Here is a 25,455-nt window from a genome sequence, read left to right as displayed (position 1 = left end):
CTACTGCTGCTTTGGGCGACCTCGTCCCCTGGGTGCCTTGGTGACGGGGTCTTTGGAGTTGGGGGCGGCCAGTGGCACGTCTTTCTGCACTTTGACGTCTCCCTTGTCCTTCTTGGCCTTGGGAGACTTCTTGCCCTTCTCTGGTACCACTTCTACTGGGACAGAAAGAGACACTTCTAATTGGACAGAAAAAGACAATTCTACTAGGACAGGTGTGAGTGTGTGTGTGTGTGTGTGTGTGTGTGTGTGTGTGTGCTGTGAGTGCGTGGCATGCGTACCTGGTGGAGGAGGCTCCTCCTCCTCTTCAGGCTCAGGTATGCCAGGCTTGTTGGGCAGCAGGTCCATCAGGTCTTTCATCACCTCGTTGGTGCTGTCCTTGTTGTTCCTACGGTTCTTCTCCTCGTCTCGAGCCTATAATACACGTCGTCAAAGATGGTGGATTTGGGAAGATATAGACCAGGGGTGGGCAACTGGCGGCCCGGGGGCCACATGCGGCCCCCAGCTTCACTTAATGCGGCCCCGCAGGTTAATATCAGAATACTGATATAGTATTGAGTTCAGCTGTTGCAATTCCAAACATGCAAACCTGCTTTAATTATACTTAATGACTAGTATTAAATGACTAGTACATAACGAATAGTATTATTGTATTGGCTTTTTGTGTACAATTTGTATTTAGTTCATAAAGTTATCATAACTAAAACTAAATCCATTTGAAAATCAATACAAAGGTGACTTTTCAGGATTCAATTTTTTTTTTAAGCAAAAAATTATTCAGTATTTAGAAAAAATAGCTGATCTACAAGATCAAAACGCGTCGCAGCGCGACACGTTTTGAGCTTGTAGATTGGCTATTTTTTGCTACGACAGTAATATGCAATGCGGCCCTCTGGCGTGAGTGTGGAAATATAGTGATATTGACCATAAATTATCAAACGTAACCGCAAGAGGCGACAGAAAAGGTCAGATTGTGAGGTTTGTAAATGTATCATGTAGGAGTAGCAAAACTTTTGTTTTGCAAAGATCAGCGCTTTAACGAAATTATTTGAAAATGTATGGGCTACTTCGGCAGTTTTTATTTCGTTCTTATTTAGTCTTCGTGAAAAAAGGATAGCCGACGACTATAGTTTTTTAGTAGACGAAAGCAACACAGGAGAGGAGAGAGCATAAACTAACCATCTGCATCTTCTTCTTGAGGTCGATGTTAGCCTGTTGGTATCCTTGGGACAATGCATTCAGGTAGTAGAGAGCCAGTCTGTGAAGATAAACACATCACAACACAATGAATGCATTCAGGTACTACTTCAGTAAACCTCAGCCATGATGAGGCCTGGGTTGGTATATGTATGTTCTGTGTATGATCTTACACCATGAGGAGGACAGCAGCCATGATGAGGCCTGGGTTGGTGGCGTAGGTGAAGATGTTCACAATGAAGGACGGCAGGTCTTGTTCTATGGTCTCCATGACAACATCGTACATCTTATCCTGGCCACTGGGGGGGAAAGGACATGAGGTAAGTCTCAAATGTAGTATCATTGCTTTACCTAAAGGAGAATTCTGGACCAGCGCTTTTATTACCGCGATGTAATTACTGTATATCTGCAATGATTATATCCATCTTTAGAGCGCACCGTAGCTCAGAACACGTGCGCTGCGTCCTAGGCCCCTTCGCCGTTTGACAGAAGCCCCTTTGGGACAAAACACTGTGCATTGTACTAGGAAGGTCATTACGAAAAAAAGATGTGTAGAAAAAAAGATTTTAACCGATCAAAAAAAAAGCGATTTAGTGTATGACCGGAGCTGCAGCACGCAGTGGGTGGAGTTATGTAATTATTCACGAAACGAAGAAAAAATCTAGTCAATTGGATTTCCTCTTGGCAATATCTGTAGAGGGCGCAGTGGAATAACTAAAAGCATTTTTTTCTTCTGGACAAAAAGTGCATGTTATACGTGTGGCGGGGGGCTCAGACTCACGAGCGCGTCCACCGGGGGATAGTAGGCTTTTTTCACACCAAAACTGTCTTTGTATTGGTGAGTAGCGAAATTGTTCTTTGTATTTTTGCAGAAGTCGAGAGGCTGTGCTGCAGGTAATGCGGCGGCAGGTAAGGGAGAGTCCCATAAGACGGAAGACTAGTCTTTAAGGCTATGGACCAGAGCTAGGCTCCTATAGGCTATACTGCTTCTGTGGTGTTCTGCACACAACAATAATGCCTCCTCCACCTGCATCGTCCAAAGCAAACCTTTTAGTTTCGCTACTGCAGCACAGTAAAGACGCTTGTCTGATTATTTTAAGTCCACTTTTGTGTGCGCGCGCAAGTACGCGTGCGTGCGTGCGCGTGTCCGCGTGACATAATTAAATGCTGTGGTACCATATCACCATTACACTGGACGCTAAGTGAAGAAATGGGAACCCGTTAACAAAGGGATTAATTAAATATTCTAGTACAAACCAGTTAAAAACCTTGCTGCGTTGGCTCACCTGAAGGGCCCGCAGTCGAAGGAGGGCGGCAGCGTCATGATGGTGTAGATGACGGGCAGCAGGCTGAGGAACAGCACCAGCAGCAGCAGGCCCATGTAGAAGTTGTTGGAGCGCGACGCCTTGAACACGCGGGCGTGCGGCACGTTGCAGCTCATCACCGCCCAGCACTGGTAGTACATGGAGGTGAGCAGACGCAGCACGTTCAGACCCACCAGGCCCGGGGCGTAGAACGCGCCCATCCTGTAAAACAACAACAGGACAACCGTGAAACCCCCATTAAAAACCGCGGGAAAGCATCCGTGTCACTTTAAGATCAGTGGTTCTCAACCAGTGGTCATTGATGGGGTTCCAGGTGGTCCCCCTGCAGCTAAATGATGGAGAGTTGGTCCCCCTATAGAGCGTAAAATGAAACCAAATCCAAACCCTTGGTCCATTTGGTGTCATTTACTCTCTCAAGGCTTTAATTATTCTTGAACTGCATTACTTCATTTACAAGAAGTCTACACAGTTAGAGAATTGCAGAATTGTTTGAATGTTATCTCTACAAACTATTCTTTAGTTTGGGATATGAGAGATTTAGAGGCGTACATCTCATCAAATGAAAAAGGTTGAAAACCACTGCTTTAGATTTGAACCACTTTAACCATTATGTTATACTTTGGCTATTCAAAAACTGTGAACATTTGTGGTTTCCTTTTTTAAAGTTAACCTTTTTTTACTCAAATCTTTGCTTCTGGGGGGGTTCCTGGAACAAAATATTTCAGATAAATTTGAGCATTTTTTTAAAGACATTATTTTGTAGAATCGGCCTCAGGCCTATTTGGTCTATTACAGGACATAAATACTAAAGATTAGTACTTGAGTCAAAGGACGGACGGACGGACGGACAGTAGCTTGCGAGGTTAGTTCAGGCAGGCATACTTGAGGGGTTACACGCTGTGCTTATGTGGGTACATACGGACGCTACTACACATGACCCATACGGCATACTCTGGCGTGGCAAGCAGCTGACCAATTGACCGGGTTATTTAATCTAAAACCTCTGTCAGAGCTATTGAAAGGAGAGTCCCGCCAATGAGGGGGCAGAAAACAGCGCCAGTCACGTTGTTCATGTAACTCGTTTGTCACTATAAAAGCCCAGACCAGACATGGGACAATGCCGGTTCAGGCCTTTGGCACGATTCGCTAACAGAAGTCTATGTAGAAGAGGACGACTGGTCCCATGAAGTGTACGGAGGTGGCGCAACTCTCTCTCTCTCCAAGATTCTCTCTGTTATTGTATATCTATCTCTATGCTCTTAATGTTTAATGAGGGCTGTCAAAATTGTGCCGAGCATATTATATCCACAATTCTCATTCTATAATGAAATATATTGGTTCAATCTATTTCTGAGTTATCTGACTGAACTGCCAGTACTGGCAGAAACAGAACAATAGTTTAATTAATTGTTTTGCCCTTCATTTAGCCATGCAGTCCAACCATTTGTAGTCCTCCTCACACACTCATCTTATGGACATGCCCTGCTGACAAATATGATATATCAAAGCAATTGTTTCACAATTGTAGTACCCACTGTACCCACATGCAGCGATGGTATGTGTATTTCAGTATGTTACAGCTGAAGAAAGTATCCATGTACATGGTTTCAATCCCGAGTACAGACAAATATCTAATGACACTAACATGTTCCGCTTTACAACATGCACTAGGAAGTTGTCCCGGTTTTCGCCAGAATTCAAATAATAACAGTTGTTTCTAGTGGTTAATCGTGTTCTTTTCATGTAAACATGCTCACCTGTGACCTAACCAATTTGAAAACATGCAACAATGCATTGCGTGTCTGAATTAAACGCTGGCGCTGATGTTTGTCAATCAGTCATTTCCGGTATGAATGCAACACCTAAATGGTGCGTATATGCATGCATGCATGAGCGTGCATACACGCCGCATGGGCACAACGGCGAACGTTCATGTTGATTTAAAGGTGATATAGGCAAGTTTTCAGCCAAAAATCAACATATTTATCTATCTATATTTGTGGCCTTATTCCCTCTATCTTCCCCTATATTTTGATGCTGAGCTGCTGCCCTGTAGACATACACTCTCCCTTTGTCTCCCTCTATGTGTTTGTATCTGTTTATATCCACTGTTGTTTATGTCGCGGGACGGAAGCGTCGTGTTGGGAGGAGGGTCTGTGTGGGGGGTGACGCGGAGTCTTAGCCAATTGCAGCGCGAGGCTGTGACTGTGTGTTCGACCCAGCAGTATTATAATGAAAACGCAATGCGATTTCATTGCAACTTGCAATGAAATCGCATTGGTGAAACTAAGATATGGGGATAATATTATACTTGCAATTTGCAAGTATAATATTATCCCCATATCTTAGTTTCACCATTGTTCATGTGAAATAGTATGTTTATGATGTAATATGTAAGCCTGTTGAAATTATGAGAATCGCTATGTATAGCGCATGGTTTGGTGGTCCGGCCGGCTTGAAGCTTGCATTCAACCCGTGCTCGCCAACGGTGACAAGCCGTCGCTGATCATCATAGCGATGAATAACCGTGGACAAAGTAGTTCACATGAACGATGCTGTAGTGGCTGGGGCATTTGAGGGGCAATATGTTTTATATGCACGATTACAAATGAAAGATAATTGAATTGAGAGCCAGTGAGTCTGCTCCACTACTTCCTACTTCCTCATTTGCGGGACTCGTCGTGTCAGTCTTGTGATATTGTGATTACGCTACAGTTACCCTTAAAAAAACATGTCAACTCAATGTCATTGTTGTAACTATGATATCGATAGAAATTCATAATTTTTTAATGTCATATTTAGCCATACGAGCGCAATATCCATAGCGTCCCTCCCAGCAGCAACAACAACCCCATAGCCTGAAGTGACCTGGCTCAGCCAATAGAATGACGGGGGGAGGGGGGTGGAGCTAGATTTTAATTTGTTTGGAAACACTCGATCAATTCTGTGTACAAACACTGGAAACTTGTCTACAATACCTTTAAGGGTCCGGGTTTGAGGGGCTGAATAATCGGTCCCTCTAACAACTTGTACACATGACTTGTAAACAACAGCAGCCAGAATTCTCACCAACACCAACCGTCGAGCACACATCACCCCGGTCTTATAGCCACACTCCACTGGCTGCCCATCAAGGCTAGAATAGATTTTAAAATCCTTTTAACTACTTTTAAAGCCCTACATGGACTGGCCCCACCATACATCTGTGATCTTCTGCCCCCCAAGGTCAATGTGAGATCCCTGCGATCCTCTGGCAAAGGCCTCCTAATGGTTCCCGGGACAAAACGAAAGACAATGGGTGACCGTGCCTTTGCAGTAGTTGCACCTATACCCTATGGAACGCCCTGCCTTGCACACACAAAAACGCAGAGTCTGTAAATATTATTATTTTTAAGAGTTTGTTGAAAACGTTTTCATTTCGGAAACATTTTCCTGATGTTACTTGATTGTGTTGTTCTTATTTGCTTGTTGTACTGTCCTGTTTTTAATTGATTTTACTGTGTTCATTGTACAGCACTTTGTAACTTTGTTAAAAAAGGTGCTTTATAAATAAAATGTACTTACTTACTACTTACTTTCATACGGGACTATACTCTATACATACCATATCATGCCTTGATTGAAGATCAGTCCAAGCACATTACCGCTGATGTCAAACTCTCCATAGGAGGGCTGCAAAAACACAAACACAAACGTCGACAGTAACACAAGACTGAATCTCAATTTGCATCTCTCTGTTCTCTCTGTCTCTCCACATGGCTCTCTCTCTCTCTCGCTCGCTCTCTCTCTCTCTCTCTCTCTCTCTCTCTCTCTCTGTAATTAAGTTCTCAGAGCGGTGTCTGGTTTACTTCAGCACGAAGGATCACTTTTCTTGCCATTTGTCAGCAGTATCGAGTTGAGTTGCAGGAGCCAGTGCAAACAGTACTGGTATACTGCCAGGCCGTAACAAAACATCTGCGTGCCCAAACCACACCAGTTGCTGCAACTCTTTGCAACTATAGTCGCAGCTCCTTTACTTGCAACAAAACAGTTTGAAGGTCAACCACACCAATGCAACTTTACACGATTCTGCCAATAATTTTAAATAATAACACGCCAATAATATTCTTTGAGACACACATCCGAGTCTTTGCGGGGTCAAACAAGGAATCATATGGCGTGGGATCCCCTTCCCCTGGTTGCTCACTCATACATACTAGGACTTGACGTATGCGTAGCAGCCAGGGGGGCAGTCAGACAGATATTTTGTGAAGCCACTAAGGAAATCGGGATTTCCCGAAAGTTCATATAATGGCCTGTTGTGGCGCTGTCATTGGGCCCAAAAAACCCCATAGCTCCATAGAGATCCATGTATTTTGGCCCAACTTCACCTAGACTGTATTACCTTGGTAAACATGGTCATGAATACTTTCTGCTTCCAGTCACTAGTTTAAAGTCTCATTTCTAATGTCATACTATTCTTTTTGGAAAATGATGGTCCCATTTATTAAAAAAATGACCATAAAGTCACGTATGTTCTGAGGGGCGTGGCTACCGTTACAGTCTATGATCGGGATCCCCCCCACCCACTCCAGTCAAAATAAAAACCAACGAAGATGAAGGGGGGGGGAAGTCCCGCCTCGTTGTCTGGGCCAGCCAATGGGCCAAAACGCTGGGCCAAAACGGATCTAGAAAGATGGCGATTTTACAATTCAAGGACTGACAGGCTTCATTTTATAGCTAGGCGGGAAATAGCTGTTTTCAATGCACGATAGTTCAGTTGGTGATAGAAGCATGAAATTTGGCACAGATGTCCTTCATATGTCCCTAATCGATAATCAACCTCGGGCCACGCAGAATTCAACATTTTTCAAGGTGGCCCGCCAGTTTTAAAAATGGCTGCAACTGTAAATAGTACGTTTTGGACTATTAGCTAGGCGGGAATGGGGATGATAGTTCAGTTGGTGATGCAAGCATGAAATTTGGTACAGATGACCTTTATAAGACCATAATCGATAATCAACCTCGGGCCACGCAAAATTCTTCCATTTTCCAAGATGGCCGCCAGAAATTGCATAAATGTACATCTGCTCATGGTTAATCCACAGTTGGCGATACAAGCATGAAATTTGGCACAGATGACCTTTATATGACCATAATCGATAATCAACCTCGGGCCACGCAAAATTCCTCCATTTTCCAAGATGGCCGCCAGTTTGCAATTGGACAGCTAGGCGGGAATAGAGGTGATAGTTCAGTTGGCGATACAAGCATGAAATTTGGTACAGATGACCTTTATATGACCATAAGTGATAATCAACCTCGGGCCACGCAAAATTCCTCCATTTTCCAAGATGGCCGCCAGTTTGCAATTGGACATATGGCGGGAAATAGAGGTGATAGTTCAGTTGGTGATAGAAGCATGAAATTTGGTACAGATGACCTTTATATGACCATAAGTGATAATCAACCTCGGGCCACGCAAAATTCCTCCATTTTCCAAGATGGCCGCCAGTTTGCAATTGGACATATGGCGGGAAATAGAGGTGATAGTTCAGTTGGTGATAGAAGCATGAAATTTGGTACAGATGACCTTTATATGACCATAAGTGATAATCAACCTCGGGCCACGCAAAATTCCTCCATTTTCCAAGATGGCCGCCAGAAAATGCATAAATGTATATCTGCTCATGGTTAATCCACAGTTGGCGATACAAGCATGAATTTTGGCACAGATGTCCTTAATATGTCCCTAATCGATAATCAACCTCGGGCCATGCAGAATTCCAGTTGCTTGTATCGCCAACTGTGGATTAACCATGAGCAGATGTACATTTATGCAATTTCTGGCGGCCATCTTGGAAAATGGAGGAATTTTGCGTGGCCCGAGGTTGATTATCACTTATGGTCATATAAAGGTCATCTGTACCAAATTTCATGCTTCTATCACCAACTGAACTATCACCTCTATTTCCCGCCATATGTCCAATTGCAAACTGGCGGCCATCTTGGAAAATGGAGGAATTTTGCGTGGCCCGAGGTTGATTATCACTTATGGTCATATAAAGGTCATCTGTACCAAATTTCATGCTTCTATCACCAACTGAACTATCACCTCTATTTCCCGATGTCCAATTGCAAACTGGCGGCCATCTTGGAAAATGGAGGAATTTTGCGTGGCCCAAGGTTGATTATCGATTATGGTCATATAAAGGTCATCTGTACCAAATTTCATGCTTCTATCACCAACTGAACTATCACCTCTATTTCCCGCCATATGTCCAATTGCAAACTGGCGGCCATCTTGGAAAATGGAGGAATTTTGCATGGCCCGAGGTTGATTATCGATTATGGTCATATAAAGGTCATCTGTACCAAATTTCATGCTTGTATCACCAACTGTGGATTAACCATGAGCAGATGTACATTTATGCAATTTCTCAGCAGCCATTTTGAAAAATATGCCGCCATATTGGAACGTAATGTTATTGTTTTATCTCACTTGGTAGAAATACCTCCAGGACATATATGGTCATATAAAGGTCATCTGTACCAAATTTCATGCTTCTATCACCAACTGAACTATCACCTCTATTTCCCGCCTAGCTATTACGTCAGACCCGGAGAACGCTTTGTCCATATTCTTTTACAGTCTATGGTATAGCAGCTGGAAGAATACTCACAAACCCCGCCTCCAGGTCCCAGCACCAGCAGTAGTTCAGGAAGCGTACCACGACGGCTCGCACAAAGTCACCGATCAGGATCGTCAGATAGCTGACCTGCATGTCCGACACGATGAGCTTCACAAACTCCTGGACAGACCCGGACACACAAAACATGGACATATTATTTTGTGAAGAATCGTTTTCCTTTCTTGAACACTGATCTGATATGACTTGCATGATCGTCTCTGTCGGGGGGGGGAAAAACCCTGAAGGTCCTAAAACTGTTACTTTTCAGGATTCAAACGTATAGCAGATCTATATATATGAGCTCAACACGCGGGTTGCTTCACCCAGAGCTTGTGGATCTGCTACTTCTGATACGTCCGTGTGACGCCACAGTGTGATCAGGTACTTCTTACTATTCCCACGGCCGTCTCCCAGCAGGGTCCTCTGATGGCGTCGGCGGGGTGGATGTCGGGCGGAGGGACGTCGGTGGCGTTGGGGTGGAAGCTGCTGTAGTTGGCATAGTATTCATTCAGAGCCCAGATGGTTGAGTTCTTTATCGACTTCTCCTGCTCCAGCTGAAGAACATGACAGAACCATGAAGTCATCCGAATGGTTTATTTACTATAGGCTGCAGTAGCCTTGCATATAAGCCAGCCAGCCTTCATCTGCCTCTGCAATGCATATCGCCCCGCAGGCAGATTAAGTCTGGCCCCTTTCAATTGTGGGAGGACTTCGCGGCCGAAGTGGTGACGACGAGCCAACCAGATTCGTCTGGAACCAGGCTATAACCAACCAGGGCCCAGTGGGCAAATATGGACCGGGACATTGCAGAAAATAATCTAACACTGAGAGGGACGAGACTAATATCCACGCAGGCAGTGATATTAGTATCGCTACGCGAGGCTTCACCTGCATATGATGTGTGGGTGCCGGTGTCATTATTCCAACGGTGCGTTGGTCCGACCCATAAGCCTATTACCCTCCGAGAAATGGGAATTATGGGCAGTACCAATGCATTCACACACATTCACAGACACTCACATTCACAGACACACACACACACACACACACACACACACAAGCACATTCACAGTCACGCACACACGCACGCGGTATATGCCTCCTACCTTGGCATTGACCTCATCAAAAAGGGCGAACAGGAAGGTATAGAGGTTTCCCAGGAAGAGGGCGAAGATGCGTCCCAGCTGCCACTTGAGGGCGATACGGGGATGGTATTCCTCCAGCTCAGCAATGGTCTCAAACAGCGGGGGACACATGAGACCCAGAAGAGACATGACGAACTCCACCTACAGGGCATCAGGTGTGCAACAGTTAATCCAGATAATCAATTCAATCGATTACATTGATTAAATCGATTATTTGAAAGAAATCTATTAACTCAGTGTGCTGATATTTTACCTCCGTATATCCCTTTAGCTTTTTAAAGCATAATGATGACAATGAGCTCGTATATCATCTGTTTAAGCTATTTGTCGCACAATGGACACAAATGTGACCAGATTTGACTGAGAGACTGCCATCGCGCAAATTCCAGTTTTTCACCAGAGGAGAAACACTTTTTTCAACATGACTTTATAGCACAGGCAGACTCTTCACAAGAGCATGTCTGAAATAAGTGTCAGAGCTGAAATCGACATGCAAATATTAAATAAATGCTTAAACATGTAGCTTAGTGTTAGACGACAGAAGTGAACCTTTCAAGCCTGTTTTCTCAACTCGCTGTTTTCGGCAAGACATTACTCTATCAGCCATATCTCCAAAACTGGTGGGCCAAACTGAACAACCAATATCAATTTGAAGCTATATGATTCCCTGCTTTCATATGACATGAAAAGAACGAAAATTCAAAACAGTCCAATGGCAGTCCCTCAGTCAAATTTAGTCACAAATGGTCCATTTGTACAGAGTTAAGGGGATCCTTGCAAATAAAACACTTGAGAACCACTAGTACTATAGTTGGACTCCTAATATGCCATAGTGTCACAATTACGCGTTCCGAAGAAAACCTGGAGACTGACATTCAGTAATTGGGTCTCATGATCAAAATAAGAACATTATAATGGTGTGTAAAAGAGAAAATCAAACATTTGCCACGGACAAGACCAAGTCAGACGACACATCTGTCCGTATACACAGACATATTGACGAGCCCCATGCAGAGGATATATGCATCGACCTATGAACCTGCCTCGTTCTTCTCAAACCAGGACAGGTCGTCGTCGTCCATTTTGGAAAACTCCTGCGAGCGCTTGACCACAAAGTAGATGAGGTAGCCGCTGCCCCCCAGAGCGCACAGGATGAGCGCGTTGGCCAGCACTCGGAGGAAGCGACGCAAGTGGACGTTCTCGTCCTTCTGGTTCTCCTGCTCGTCTACGATGGACTCCTACAGCGACGGGGGAAACAAAGCGTTTGTCTCGCAATAACAAACTTGCGTGGCATGATGCACTGTACTTTCTCACTATAGCCTCATGTGCCCAGGCTTTATATGCTTTCTCACAGAACAATGTCCTTCTGGGATAATGTTGAGACAGACAAAAAGGGAAAATGCATGTTTGTATATCCTGTGTTGAGCATTATGACATTTCTGTGTGTGTGTCTGTATGTGTGTGCCTTTTTAAGAGATCTGAAGCAGGTCGGACTCTTTTCATTCCAATGGGAGAGTGAGCATGAGCACAGCTTCTGAACCATGCTTTAGCCTGCATGGTCACTGAACTATTGGACCCGATCGTCACGAGCCAATATTCCCAAGATATTCCGCCTTCTTTTTCTCCCCGGAGAGACAAATCAGGATAACTTCTATACTTTATTATCAACATTTCCATATTGCAAGATTTGACGTCTGCGCCTATTTAGGAGATCCATTTTGTAGGATGTGTGTACAATGTCTCCTCTCTAGTGGATCCAATCAGGATGGCCGGCTATCTTCCTATATATTAACTTTGCATGAGTGGACAGTCAAGAGAGTGACATCGTCAATGTTGGCCATTCAGAGAGCTGGGGATTTGAGTGGAGAGTTAAGAGAGACACATCGACGTTTAGGTGACGTTGCCAGAGGAAGTGTCCTCTGTCAGCGTGCTAATCCTTCAAGGGCTCATGTTCCTTTGACATGGCCCCAGCTGCCATCAACACACCCACACACTCACGCACGCACACACACACTCGGGGTATTTTCATGTCAAGGACGAGCCCCCATTTGTCATGCACTCTAGGGCAATACATGACAAAAAGGGAGTCCACACACAAGGCAAACCTTTTAGATTATATATTTATTATTCTAAATTAAAATAAGTTAAGCAATCATCAAATAAACTGGTATGAGATGTGACAATGTCAGTAATCAGTCATGTATGCAGTGTATGGATGTATGGAGTGTGCTGTGTGTGAGTGTTGTAAAAGGTGTGCAACTGCTTGAAAGGAAGGTAAGATAGCTGGCTTGAGAGCATGGAAGGAGAGGCCCTTATATACTCTCCCAGACCACACCCCACTCAGGTGTACACAGTTGGCCTGACGGCCTGCTCCACTCTGCCCTAATCACTCAGGCTGCCAGATATCCTGCTGTGCAGAGGCAGAGTGGGCAGGGCCGTCACACCCATCAAATTGATGTGGCTGTGGACCCCTATCTGAAAATATGATGTGCCAGGGAGATGATTTGAGTTTTACTTTTTCTTTGGGTAACTTTTTGCGTTCACTTTACTCATGCAGTAACTCCATCTTTACCAAGAACTATCATCATCATCATCATCATCATCATCATCAGGTACCTTGAAGCTGGTGGTGATAGAGGCGTACTTGTTGTCAGCGGTCTCAGGGTTTCCTATCAGGTAGTCCCAGCTGGTGAACATCTTCCAGGCAAAGGTGAAATCTGAATCCTCACCTCCGTCTCCACCCTCATTAGCGTTACGAGCCATCCTGAACGAAGACACACACACACATGGGGTGTGTAATTGGGATGTGTAATTGATTTTTGTGTGTGTGTGTGTGTGTGTGTGTGCGTGCGTGCGTGCGTGCGTGCGTGCGTGCGTGCGTGCGAGCGTGCGTTACATACGTTCTAATAACGACCATCAGACTGTATCCGAAGATACCGACGCCCACCAGGAGGTAGGACAGAGGGAGGCGGAACTTGAGCAGGCCGATCTGTCGGATGTCGTTGTAGTAACCGTAGAACAGGAAGGAGTACTTGCAGTATCCCTGTGTGAATATCAGTGTCGTGATGTTACTCAGTACATTTAGTACTTAACAACTTAAATACAATTTTGCATTTAAAAAAAAAGCCAAAGCTCTGTTCCTAATATGCCATGTTGTATGTGCTTTTCAATGCAGAAAAAGCAGATTAACATTTCTGACATTCTAATGCTATAGATCTACATCGCAGAATATTAGGGCTGATAATTAAAGTGTACAATCCCCGTAAGAAATGCATGAATGAAATGAAATAAAAGGGGCTATGTGCACACGGAGTAACTCTCCCTACTTGCAGGCTGCTTCCCTACTTCCTTCACAGGTGTTAGCGATGATACTAATTAAGGCTCGGGTTACCATGGCGGAGTCAGGTTACCATTGAGTGTGCAGTGGTTCACAAACCTTTTTTTAATTTCAAGGACCCCCATAACTCTGTTCAATCCAAATGGACCTGTATTAAAGGCGGGTCCATTTGGTTCCATTTGTACACTCTCAGAGTTACAAACCCGTACGGGGCAATTCGGAAAGGACACTTGGACACCCACTGGTGTTAGCAGAGCGTTTCCAGTGAGCCACCATGCACGATAGCAGCACGTTACGCACCCCGACTCTGACCAGAACGAGTCAGAGCCTTCATTAGTATCATTAGTAACACCTGTGAAGGAAGTATAGGGAAGGGGCCCATGCAAGTTCTACTTTCCAAAATAGTGAGTGTGAACGTGTGATAGAGGCAATTGAGATTGTATACGTGTCCTCACATCAAAGTCAAAGAGTACAGAGAAGTCCATGGCTTTTGCCTGCTCTTCTCTGGGGACTGTCTTCCTGGGAATGGAGCCGTATGGAAGGCCCATCATTACCTAAAAAAAACACACACACACACACACACACACACACACACACAAAATATCACAATTTCATATAACCCATCTGTAACCCATTAAGAATTCTACAAATGCCTTCTAAATCCGAACTATCCGATCTATGAGCTTGTATATCTGCTATTTTTGAATAGCCAAAATAGGTTAAATTGGTTAAAAGTAATCTAAAATGACACAGATTATTTCCTGGTCTTCATGGGTTAACATCCAGACAACAATGCTGTACAGTGTACAGTGTACAGTGTACAGTGTACGTGACGTAAAAAAGAAGAAGAGGAGAAAAGAAAAAGAAAAAAAAACTCCATGAGCAAATTAATATTGTAGAGTATAGGGGCTTGGCTTTTGTTTTCGCCACACAACACCACACAACTGTTCATTGCTTATCCGTAAACGCATAAGCAAAGGCTGACCTGTCTTTTATGGCCCATGAAAACAAAGTGCGGTGGCGATAGACAAGCTGTCACCATGGCGTATTGTGCCTTCTCTCTGTGCATGTGTCTGTATGTATTTGCATGTAGCCTACTGTAAATCAGCATTCCGAATTTATTGCTTGGCCATCAGTCAGGGCTGGACTGGCCACAGGTCGTACCGGGCATATTCCCGGTGCAGGGCCGCGACCGTAGGGGGCCACCATGTTTTTTTTTTTTTAAAGGCAGGCCAATAGGCGGCAGGCCACCAGGAAAGGTCCGGGCGTGTTGCCATTCTGCCAGTGCCATCATGATAATGTCACTGTACCTGTATCAGTGAGTGACAAATAAACCCTCTACAAAGGGTTGTGTAGTTGTCTGTTGGTTTGTATCATTTATGTTGTTCTGTAAAAGTGGTGGTATTATTAGGGGCTTGTTTGTTTGTGTGTGCCTCGACGGAGCGGGCGGTAGAGTTTCTGCTATCTGCACGCTGGTTGTGGTGGGCCCGGTCTGGGCCAAATTTACGCGAAAATGACCGGGCATGCCATCAGTATCGCTATAATCTGTAACAATGAATGTTGTGTTATCATATTACACAGTGATGAATCACATATGGACTGGGCTGTACCTCTGGCAGCACCACCAGGCCAAACATGAAGCCAAACAGAACCAGGTTCAGACCATACATCCAACGTAGGAAGATGAAGTAGGACGCCACGGACGACCCAAAGTGACCTGGGGTTCAGTGGAGTCAAAAGAGAGAGAAAAAAATGCTATTTTTTAATGGGTTAAAACACTGGTACAGCAAACAAATTAAGGGATAGAATAAAGAGTGCTAGAAAACTAGTAACGTATGTACTGTACATGTGCATGTTTTCCCTGTAGTAGCAAAGGTAAACTTTAGCTCTCAACTTAACCATTTTGGATTTTAAAAACGCCTTCTAAATACTGCCCTAAGTTTTCTGAAAAACGTTGAATATTTATATAGCAGCCTTCTGGACCAAGGCTTAGAACACCATGCAAAAGGGGTTCCCGCCCAGAATGGGTTAAAGAAAGCAAAAATAGCAGATCTACAAACTGACAACGTGTCACAATGCTCAGGTTAAATCCATTTTGTAGATCAGCTATAGCCTATTTCCCATATTCGTCTTATGGCGAAGTAGGGCTAAAGTGGATAGATATAGTTCTCATATTAAACTGTAGCCAAATACAGGTCAGAGTCATGATATCAGGGTGGTACCGACTCTCAACTTCTTTTATCCTGCTCTCCCATGGAATGCAGGCCGTTCTGAAGTTTTCAAAGTCACGTTTAAACTTGATCCATTTCTGAAAGAAGAAAAAAAAGCAGAGACAGCAGTCAAAACTGGGTCGATTTATATGGCGTTGATCCAACATGATGTATGATGCGATTGCTTTGGTTGACGATGACCAATGTGTGGCACGCAGCAAAGTATACATATATACATACATATATACATATATATATATATATATATACAAAAATACATTTTAGACGTCTACAGTAAATCAACAGTACAGTAAATATGTACAGTACATCAGTCACCAAATTCAAAACAATGTTCAAAACTATAAAGGTAATCAATAAAATATAACACATTGGAATAGAGGATCCCGATTATAAATATAAATTAGTGAAATGCATTTATTATTAAATAAATGTGCTAATAGCAAAATAAATATGGTTTGGTATGAGAAATTGTAGTCTCTGATTTCTATGTATATATGTATATACATAGATATTTATTTTGAGAGTTTATCTATCTAAGTGTTATATGGTCTTGCGCAGCCAGGTGGCATAGTTATCATTTCGCTACACTGCGCAGGTCCATACTAATTAACCCTCGAAGGTATGAAACCCTGATTTTCCTTCAGAGGTTTCTGTTTTCCTCTGTTACTTTTTTTCTCTTCTGTCGAATACTGCTGATTGATTTTGTAATCTTTTTCCTGTATACAATCGGGGTAGCCAAAGATAAGCTTCTAGCTTCAGCCTACACCCTTTTGGTCCGTTATGTTCTTCTGCAAGTTTTTTTTCGTGTTATTTATTGTGATGTATTGTGCTGAAAAGGACCAAATAAACTATCATCATCGTCAACTGCAACTGTGATTTAGTTGACTAAAATCGTATGACATTTAGTCAACTAAAACTAGACATTTCAGATGACTAAAATACGACTTAAAATAGAAATGTATTCAAAAGACAATGATTAGGCCTACTATTAAACTAACTAAATCAAGATTTGCTGTCAAAATGAACACTGATGTGCAGCCAGAGAGATGTCACCTTCGCCATCATGATTTTGTAAGCGTAGAACTTCCTGTTCTTGCCTTTCCCCAGGGTTCCTTCAAACTTCTCCACGAACGCGTGGGCCTCCCTGTCAGGCCAAGCAAACATGTAAGACAATGAAAAAACGTCAATGTTCATGTAAAAAAGACTATAGAAACAGTCCACGCTTATTCAAGGTGAATTTCAGGGCATGACAAACGGACACTTTGACTACTCAGGCCTTTCGGAACGCTGTCCGTTTGTCATGACTTCCGCTGCGTAATGTTTTTTTATGAGAGCCCGTCTGTTCTTCTCTTAATCAACAGACAGTGAGCACGCTCAGCTCGGGACTTCTATCCCCTTATAATTTGGATTATATCAACCAACAGAATCATCTGTGAATTAGTGTCATTTTAAAGCAGCAATATTAATGCATAAAAACATCATTTTGGACCAATCTGTGTGGGAATAATATAACTATAGTAGTACATCTGCAGTGGATGGAGTTATCTCCTCACTCTGGTTGACAGCTAGTATAGCACAATATTCTCTCCTGGAAATGTCAGAATGGTAGAAACGTGGTGTCCGATGCAGGAAAACCGGGGTTTGAATCTCATGAACATTATGGATTTTCACAGTAAAATCTCCAGTATTCATGAATATCGTTTGGTAGTGGTACTCTCACAGTTAAGATAAAACTGAGTATTTTACTTTTTTTACAACTATAACATTGTTCAACGTAATTGTATGCAATCAGATTACATATTGGATGTCAAGGCCAGAAAGTACTTTTTTGCCACTCGGTGGGTGTTCCCACTTAATCCCTCTATTAGAAGGACGTGGTCATTAGCCTATGGAAGCAGGTGGTCATTGGCCTATATGGACGGAGGTGGTCATTAATATATGGAAGGAACATTACCTAGTGACATGTAGGAAGTGAGCCAGCCACAACGACATGCATTAAACAGTGTCAAGCTCATGAAAAAGTCACAAAGCGTCTCAACTATCTTGATGCCCTGACTGAGCATACGTGCTTACACTCAACTGTATGTAGACACACATACCACACCCTAATTGGCACCTTGGTTCATGTGCACTTTGTTCCTGGTGTGTGTGTGTGTGTGTGTGTGTGTCCATCCGTCCGTCCTTCCGTCTGTGTACAGCTAATCTCCGGCACTGTTAACCCGATCGATGCCAAATGTTGCACACACACTCGCTGGATGCCAACGATGAACCTCTGCCCCAAAATTTCCAGAATGGCCCGTTATAGCGCCACCACGAGGCCGACTTTTGATTTTTTTAAATATATTACTCCTCCAGATTCTGTCCAAACATCCCACAAATCGTTACACACTATCTCTATAGTCATGTTTTCAAGACGGATCTGTCCGATATTTCATATTCCATCCTAATTGGCTAACATTGGCTTTCAAAGTTTGCAGGATTGGCCCGTTTTGAACAAAAAGCTTTGCATGAACGGAGCGTGCAATTTACGTGAAATCTTTCACAGACTTTCCTACTATAGGCTGAGGAATATATCCCACCCTTTTCACATTGGCCTGTTATAGCGCCACCAACAGGTGGATTTTTCCAATTTTTGGAACAAAATGCCTCAAATCATCCAATTGCCATCCAAGGCGAAAGAAGAAAAGGCACCCTTTTCACATTGGCCTATTATAGCGCCACCAGGAGGCCACAACCTGACCTGCCCTGGTGGAGACCCCGAGGGGCACTTTATTTAGTTATTCCTTTATCACTTATTGTTACTTATATGTTTTAATGAGTTATACTACACATTATTTACATGCACTGCATGTTAATGTAATGTAATGTAATGTAATGTAATGATGTTATGTTATAAGAATAAGACATATAGGCCTACACTAGATTTGATCTTTAACATTTGTAACACTTTATTTTTTTATATTATTTTCTTTGCACTCTTTGTAAGTCACATCTGCCTGAATTGTAAATGTTCATATCCAGAGATGTTCTATAGTATGACAGCTCTGATTTGCGTTTCATATTACACAACAATCTACCTCTAAATAAGGGAATGTCAGTGTGTCGATCTGTATGAAGAACTGTCGCTGCTCCTCACTGGCTGCACCAATGGCTCTGCAATTTGCACACAGACATTGACCATTGACCTTATGGTGGTCTTAACGAGGCCCTTACTCACTTTATCAAACTGTACGCTGTTGATTAGTGTTTAATGCCTGTCGCGTTGCGTTACACTATAGGCCTGTGAGTTTCCTATCGAATTGTGTTGCCTTCCGGCTGTAACTGTGCATGTTGTTTACAAATGGACATGGGACATGGGTGCATGTGTGTGTGTGTGTGTGCGCGCGAGAGGCAGAGAGAGCGCTTTGCTTGCTTTGTGGACCAAGAGTGCTTTGCTTGATTCGTGGACCACTTGGGGGTCCGCGGACCACCTGCCTCAAAATGCATAATACTGTATCATTAACAGGCTATGATGGGGTCATCCCTATGTTCCCCATGGTTCTATGTTCCCCACTTACCTTAGGGTTTAGGCCCTAAACTTACCCTAAACTTAACCCTAAACTTTAGGGTTAGCGTTGGGTTTCTGGTTTAAGGACTTCAGTGTTTTGCACTATACAATTGTATATAAGTACAGAACAAAGAATGTTTGTTTTTGCCATCTTTGAAGAGTCTGAGCAATTATGTTTTAGCACTGTTAATCTTTAGTTGGCTAAGACTAGATAGTTTAAGTAGCCTAGGCTGGCCTAAAGTTCAATGGATTGTTCAAAGCCTATAAGACTAAGTTGCTAAGTACGCTCCCGCTATGATCTATCTTCGAACGGGTAAGGACTGGTGATTTATACTTTGGCAATGTGTTGCATTCAATTCAGTCTAGGAACAGTTTGCTTACTATTGTAGGCCTGGCAAGTACTGTTGGCCAAGGCTTCTCAAAGTGGGTGCCGTGGCACCCTAGGGTACCTTGAAGCAAGTCCAGGGGTGCCTCAGAATATACTTTGATATCTTTTGGAATTTATCAATATCAATTCAGTTGAACAACTTAGAAAAATGGATCCGAGATAAAAGTAGGTCTGTTGTTTTTGTTGAATGTTCCCCCCAGAATAAGAATCCTTGGGTTTAACTACAAGACCAGTTCAAAAGTTATTTCCAGTCTGTCCTAATGGAAACAAACATTCTCCCCGGTTTTCCTCGTGGCATACTGTATCTTTGGGGGGAAGATTTACATATTTATGTAACATAATGTTAGGCCTATTCTGAAATGAGTAGTCAGTGGTCAAAATACTTCAACAGGTCGTATTGCTTAACATCATAGAGCTCAGTAAAAGACATGTTTCCTGAAAGCATGACAACTTTGCACATTTGAAACGTGACAAAGACGATTCCGGTGCAAAGATGCTTTGGGAAAACAAGGATACAGCGGTACCAAGGCTCAAATCAACTACTTTGTGTTTCTCCAAAGCAGTATATCAGCTCTTTATAGAGCACAGCACTGAGCAGGAGGATGGTCAGAGAGAGGTACAGCCTTAAAACTAACTTTAATAACACATGAACAGCATCACATGCACAGGACATAAGTGATGGCAAAGTAATGAAAGTCATGTCTTGTGACCCCAGTTCTACGATCACAGCAACATCACATGTGCATGACATGAGTGACGTGCAACTAGTGTATAACGAGCAAAGAGGAAAACAGCACATCAAACGAAACCAGCAAACCATGACTCAAAAACACGACGAAAACACACAGAAGGGGCAAGCAGCGGAAAGGAGGAGGTATGTTGTGTTAGTATTTTTACTTCAGATATGTAAGCCTCTTCCTCATGCGCCACGGCTTGTTTCTCAGGGTAGCGATCAACTTCTTCTTCTCCTCCACCTCTTCTTTCAGGGCTTCCATCTCTCCCTCTGACATGGATTCAGAATCAGAGCCAGAACTGTATACCAGAGGGAAAGAGGCACCACACAGCAGGTCAGGCTTTGGCCACCAGGCCATGCACCACCGGTCCAAACCGAAAGATCGAGTCTCAAAGGCACACCTGTATTCGGAACGGAAATGGCTGCTCTACATTCTCACAATATCATATTGGCACGAGTGTGCCAGTGATAAACCAGCATTATGTTGGGCATGTATTGCCATGATGTGTCACATGAATTGTTGCCTACAAATATACTATATTTCAGTTTACAATCACCTCTTCCATAGAGTATACAAATCATATAGCTTTGATACCTCACTGTATTATGATGAAAACCTACTCTCTTCCCCAAGCCTTAATTCGGCCAGGTGGAGACAATTAACTATGCCTTTAATATAACCTTCCAATGATAACTAACCAGTTGCAAATAAAGAGACAATAGCGACTTTAAGCAACGACGGCTACGGCAGTCGGATACGGCAACCGGAAATGGATCAGTGCTCGATACATAAACCTGCTTGCCGTCGCAGCCTTTCTACTACGGGAGAAGCTACACTTACACGTAGGTCCTCATTCACAACGGCGTTTACGCTCATAACATGAATCAATGCAGCTCTGATAAAAAAAAAGTATCGGATATCTATTTTACCTCTGCAGGCGAGTGTGCAATTGTTCTTTCTTTTTTTTTGCAGAGATCCGCCTGTCAAAATGAACTGCTCTGATCATTGCGGCTGTAATAATAGACTGCGGGCTACTATATTCTATTCATATAGGCCTACAGCAGTGATCGCGGCTGTGATTTCTTTCCAGCAATCATTTTTATTGTAGCCTAATTTGTGAAGCCGCTACGTCACGGGAAAATATAATTATTTTGTTGTTCCACCGTCAGGGACTCGATCCATTTCGTTTGAGCTGCGCAAACCCTTTTTTCCTTTTTTTACAGATGGATCTCAGACAAACTGCTGTCTGCTGAGTCATGCTTGAAGCCTTTTATGGTGTGATATGGGGCGTGGATCAATGCAAATGAGGTTGTCGGGTGATTTTCCGATCACTTTGCACCCGCTGCATTCAGTATGACATACACCTGCGATACGCCTGCACACCTGTGGTAAACACCACTCTTTGAATTGCACGGCGAAAATTCGTATTGATCGGACGGATAAATACGATATCTGTTTACGCCTCCGTTACACTGTGGCGTATTTCACTTTTGTGAATGAGGACCGTAGTGTCTACAACGCCATGTCATAACCAGGTTTATTGAAATGATAGCTGTCATACATTTACACCGATTGCTCCATCACCTCTCTTATGCTGTGTAATGTGTTGGCATGCTCTGAATGAAGAGATAACACTACCATATTGTCATATTAACCATGTTTATTAAAACGGTTTTAGAATAACACAGATTGCTCCAGCACCTTCCTCTTTCCCCTGCTGACCATGTCCAGCGCATGTAAGAATTAAGCAATATCGGCAAGTTAGCTGACACGCGACGTGGTGTTAAAAAACGCGTCACCATGGGAATCATGGTGTGTGTGTGTGTGTGTGTGTGTGCGTGTGTGTGTGTGTGTGTGTGTGCGTGTAAAACATTGCACATTGCAATGCATTGAGGTAGAGATTCTGTGAGGTAGAGATTCTGCGAGGTAGAGATCCTGTGGTGGCAGGTATAGCAACAGCCATATTGTTAATGTGTTTTATGACACAGGCACTTAGCATTCAGGCATTTAGGGCAGTTTTTTTGCGTGGAACGAGTGGGTTTTTGAGGCTGTGGTTGTTGTACACTCAGTGTGTACAAGTGTTAAATAATGAATTCACAGTGTAGTCCCAGAGATGGAAAAAATATGATCCCAAATGAGGGTCCGTGGCCGGCTAATAATAATAATAATAATAATAATGCATGTCAAAACGGACAAAGCTTTGATAATCACTCAGTCTACGAGATCGGGCAACACTCCATACTGCACCTGCTGTCTTTTCCACCCTTCTTCTTCTTGTCCTTTTCGTTCCCTTTGTCCTTCCCTCCTTTCCCCTTGCCATTCTTGTCTCCTTTCTTGTCTCCTTTCTTGTCCCCTTTCTTGTCCTTGTTCTGCTCCTCTTTCTGCTTCTTGGTGGCCGCTCCTCCCTTCCCCGCCCTGCCTCCCTTCTTCTTCTTCTTCCCTCGCTCGTCCTCGCTCTCCTCGCTCTCCTCCTTGGCGGCGTTCTTCTTCTTCCTGTTGGAGGCCTTGGAGCCTTTGCTCTTCACGCTCCTGCCGTCCTCCTCCTCGTCCCCGTCGCTGTCCTGGTTCTTATTGGCTTTCTTCTTCTTCCGTCTCTTCGGCGCGTCGTCTTCGTCTTCCTCCTCCTCCTCCTCCTCCTCCCCCTCCTCCTCGTCCTTCTTCCTCCTTGGCCTGGCGGCTTTAGCTCTCCGGGCTTTAGCCTTCCTCCTTGCCTCCACTGAGTCACACACACATACGCACGCACACACACACACGCACGCATGTTATATATTACAGTTCAAATAGCCAATCTGCAAGCTCACAACATGACGATTTTAAACAAAAACAACGAAACAATTATAAAATGTTTTCAAAATAGAAAAAAAAAAGGCAAAGAAGTCTAGGTATAACTTACAGACTTACCGACCGTCGGACAAACGACCGGCCCGTCCGACTAACGACCGACCGTCGGGCTTACCGACCGACCCGTGGGACTATACCGACCGACGCGGCGGTCGGGTCTTTTGGATTTCGCCCTCCCTCAACATCTTCCTTGGCATATCTTTTCAAATGGGGGTCCATTTGAGTATAAGTGATAAGTCCAAGTGAAAATAAGTTTGCAGATAAGTGTTCATTTGGGGGTCCTTGGCATGAAAAGGTTTTGGAACCGCTGTCCTAGACTGACCACAGGAAGCCACGCCGTTAATAGAGGCCGTCTCGTTTGACTCGTTTGGCTTCATCCCTTTCATTGTCTTTGAATTATTAAAAACACAGCTGCAGTCAAACGTTAAACAATTAATTGGCAATTAATTATGAATAGATACTTCATTGGACTATAGGTCACAACAATTACTATGTACCAATGTCAATATGTTAAATGTCATGTATCAATACGTCTGGCTCATTGCTGAAAATACAGATACTCTGAGTATCTGTAAGGTGCATTATTTTGTATACTCAATCAGTTAAGAGGCCGATAAAAGATGCATAGTTTCATTATATAGATACTCCACTGTTACGTTCTTAGCTTACGCATGTTTCATGATAACCATTTATGTATGTGATGTATGCCATGCTTTTTTGTTCTTGCTTAATGTAAGTCGCTCTGGATTAAGAGCGTCTGCTAAATGCCTATTGTAAATTGTAAAGAAAATCTTCTACATCCTAAATGTTTTCTGAAAATCATTGGTTCTCAAACTTTTTCATGTCAAGTAGCACAAGATATATGGCTGTCGACCCCCATTTCAAAATATTTTGTTCCAGGGACCCCCAGAAGCAAAGTTAGCCTATAAGCCTAAATTCGCTTTTCAAGTAGGACAAAGATTTGCACGAATCTTCACGATTTTTGCACTCTTATCATGAAAGTTTGTGAGAACCATTGCATGAAGGTAGGTTGAAAAGTGGCGGGTGGTCTTTTAAGATGTTTTTAGATTTCAGTTATGAGTTATAGAAGGTATGCGGTATGTGCGTGACATCATCATCATACCTGGAAGTTATGCAAGTGGCAAAAAACTACTTTCTGGCCTTGTCAGCCCATACATCCAAACAGAAAAGTCCTGATTGCATTTAACAATGTTAAACTCACTTCTCCACTCAGTTTGCCGCACTTGATTTGCCACTCACTTCATGCACGCATTTCCAGAGGGCAATTACAGTATAATGTATTAAGGCATATTTGTGAGACTGAGACTCTTGACTAGTGCGTGTGCCATTTTGCTTATACAGTCATTCTTGAGCAAGTTCTAAAAGAACAGTGTATTACAGAAAGTAGTGATTTTACCTTCACTGTCGTCACTGTCACCTGCAGCATCAACTTCCATTCCAACTGAAAAACACAATGAAAAACAATAAACCAACAACATTTAGCTTGTTTACTTCGCCACTAGTGATTGATTAGCATCCATCCTGTGCTTGTTTCGACATTCAAGTGCCCAGGAAATTCTAATAACAATAACGTTCTCACTGATTAGTTGAGCAAAGTAAAACAATATAATACAAATAGGACATTAATCTTAAAAAAAAAAAGAGAAGCAAATTCAGGATTCAAATTCAAAATCAGCAAAAGTAGCACATCTATAAAGCATGCACAAACGTGTGGATCTGCTACTTTTGTAGCAGTAGGGTGTTACTTATAAAAGTAGGGTGTTACTTATGAAATAAATAAGAGAGAGTATGAAGATAAGAGATTACTATACCCACCATCCTCCATCCTAATGGCCACATTATCCTTTTTCTTGGGAGGCATTGTGTCAATCTGATCCGGATCCTCGGGCTCTTATCTGGATTTACACACTTTATTCCACCTTGAATCCTCCATTGAGTTCAGTAATCTCCTCTCCTGCCATGGGTCCCGTCACACACACACACACCTCTCTGTTCGTAGTGTTGTGGTAGAAAGGTAGGTG

General features: G+C 43.2%; 1 protein-coding gene across 1 annotated transcript; it reads right to left on the bottom strand.

Annotated features, from left to right (window-relative positions):
- On the bottom strand, positions 1–23,799 carry tmc2b (transmembrane channel-like 2b; the record flags this gene model as incomplete). Its single annotated transcript, XM_080765667.1, has 19 exons — positions 1–152; positions 279–411; positions 1,177–1,255; positions 1,368–1,493; positions 2,481–2,720; positions 6,124–6,191; positions 9,182–9,310; positions 9,583–9,744; positions 10,297–10,476; positions 11,379–11,573; positions 12,952–13,099; positions 13,236–13,378; positions 14,128–14,226; positions 15,283–15,389; positions 15,899–15,980; positions 16,957–17,047; positions 20,736–20,870; positions 22,808–23,288; positions 23,736–23,799. The coding sequence occupies 19 exons, from the start codon at positions 23,797–23,799 to the stop codon at positions 1–3; spliced, it is 2,814 nt and encodes a 937-aa protein (XP_080621793.1).
- Positions 23,800–25,455: the final 1,656 nt, after the last annotated feature.

This window comes from Protomyctophum bolini, assembly GCF_963924005.1.
Source record: "Protomyctophum bolini genome assembly, chromosome: 6".
Taxonomy (NCBI): domain Eukaryota; kingdom Metazoa; phylum Chordata; class Actinopteri; order Myctophiformes; family Myctophidae; genus Protomyctophum; species Protomyctophum bolini.
Note: the sequence above shows the minus strand (reverse complement) of the source record. Positions and strands in the feature narration are given on the sequence as shown.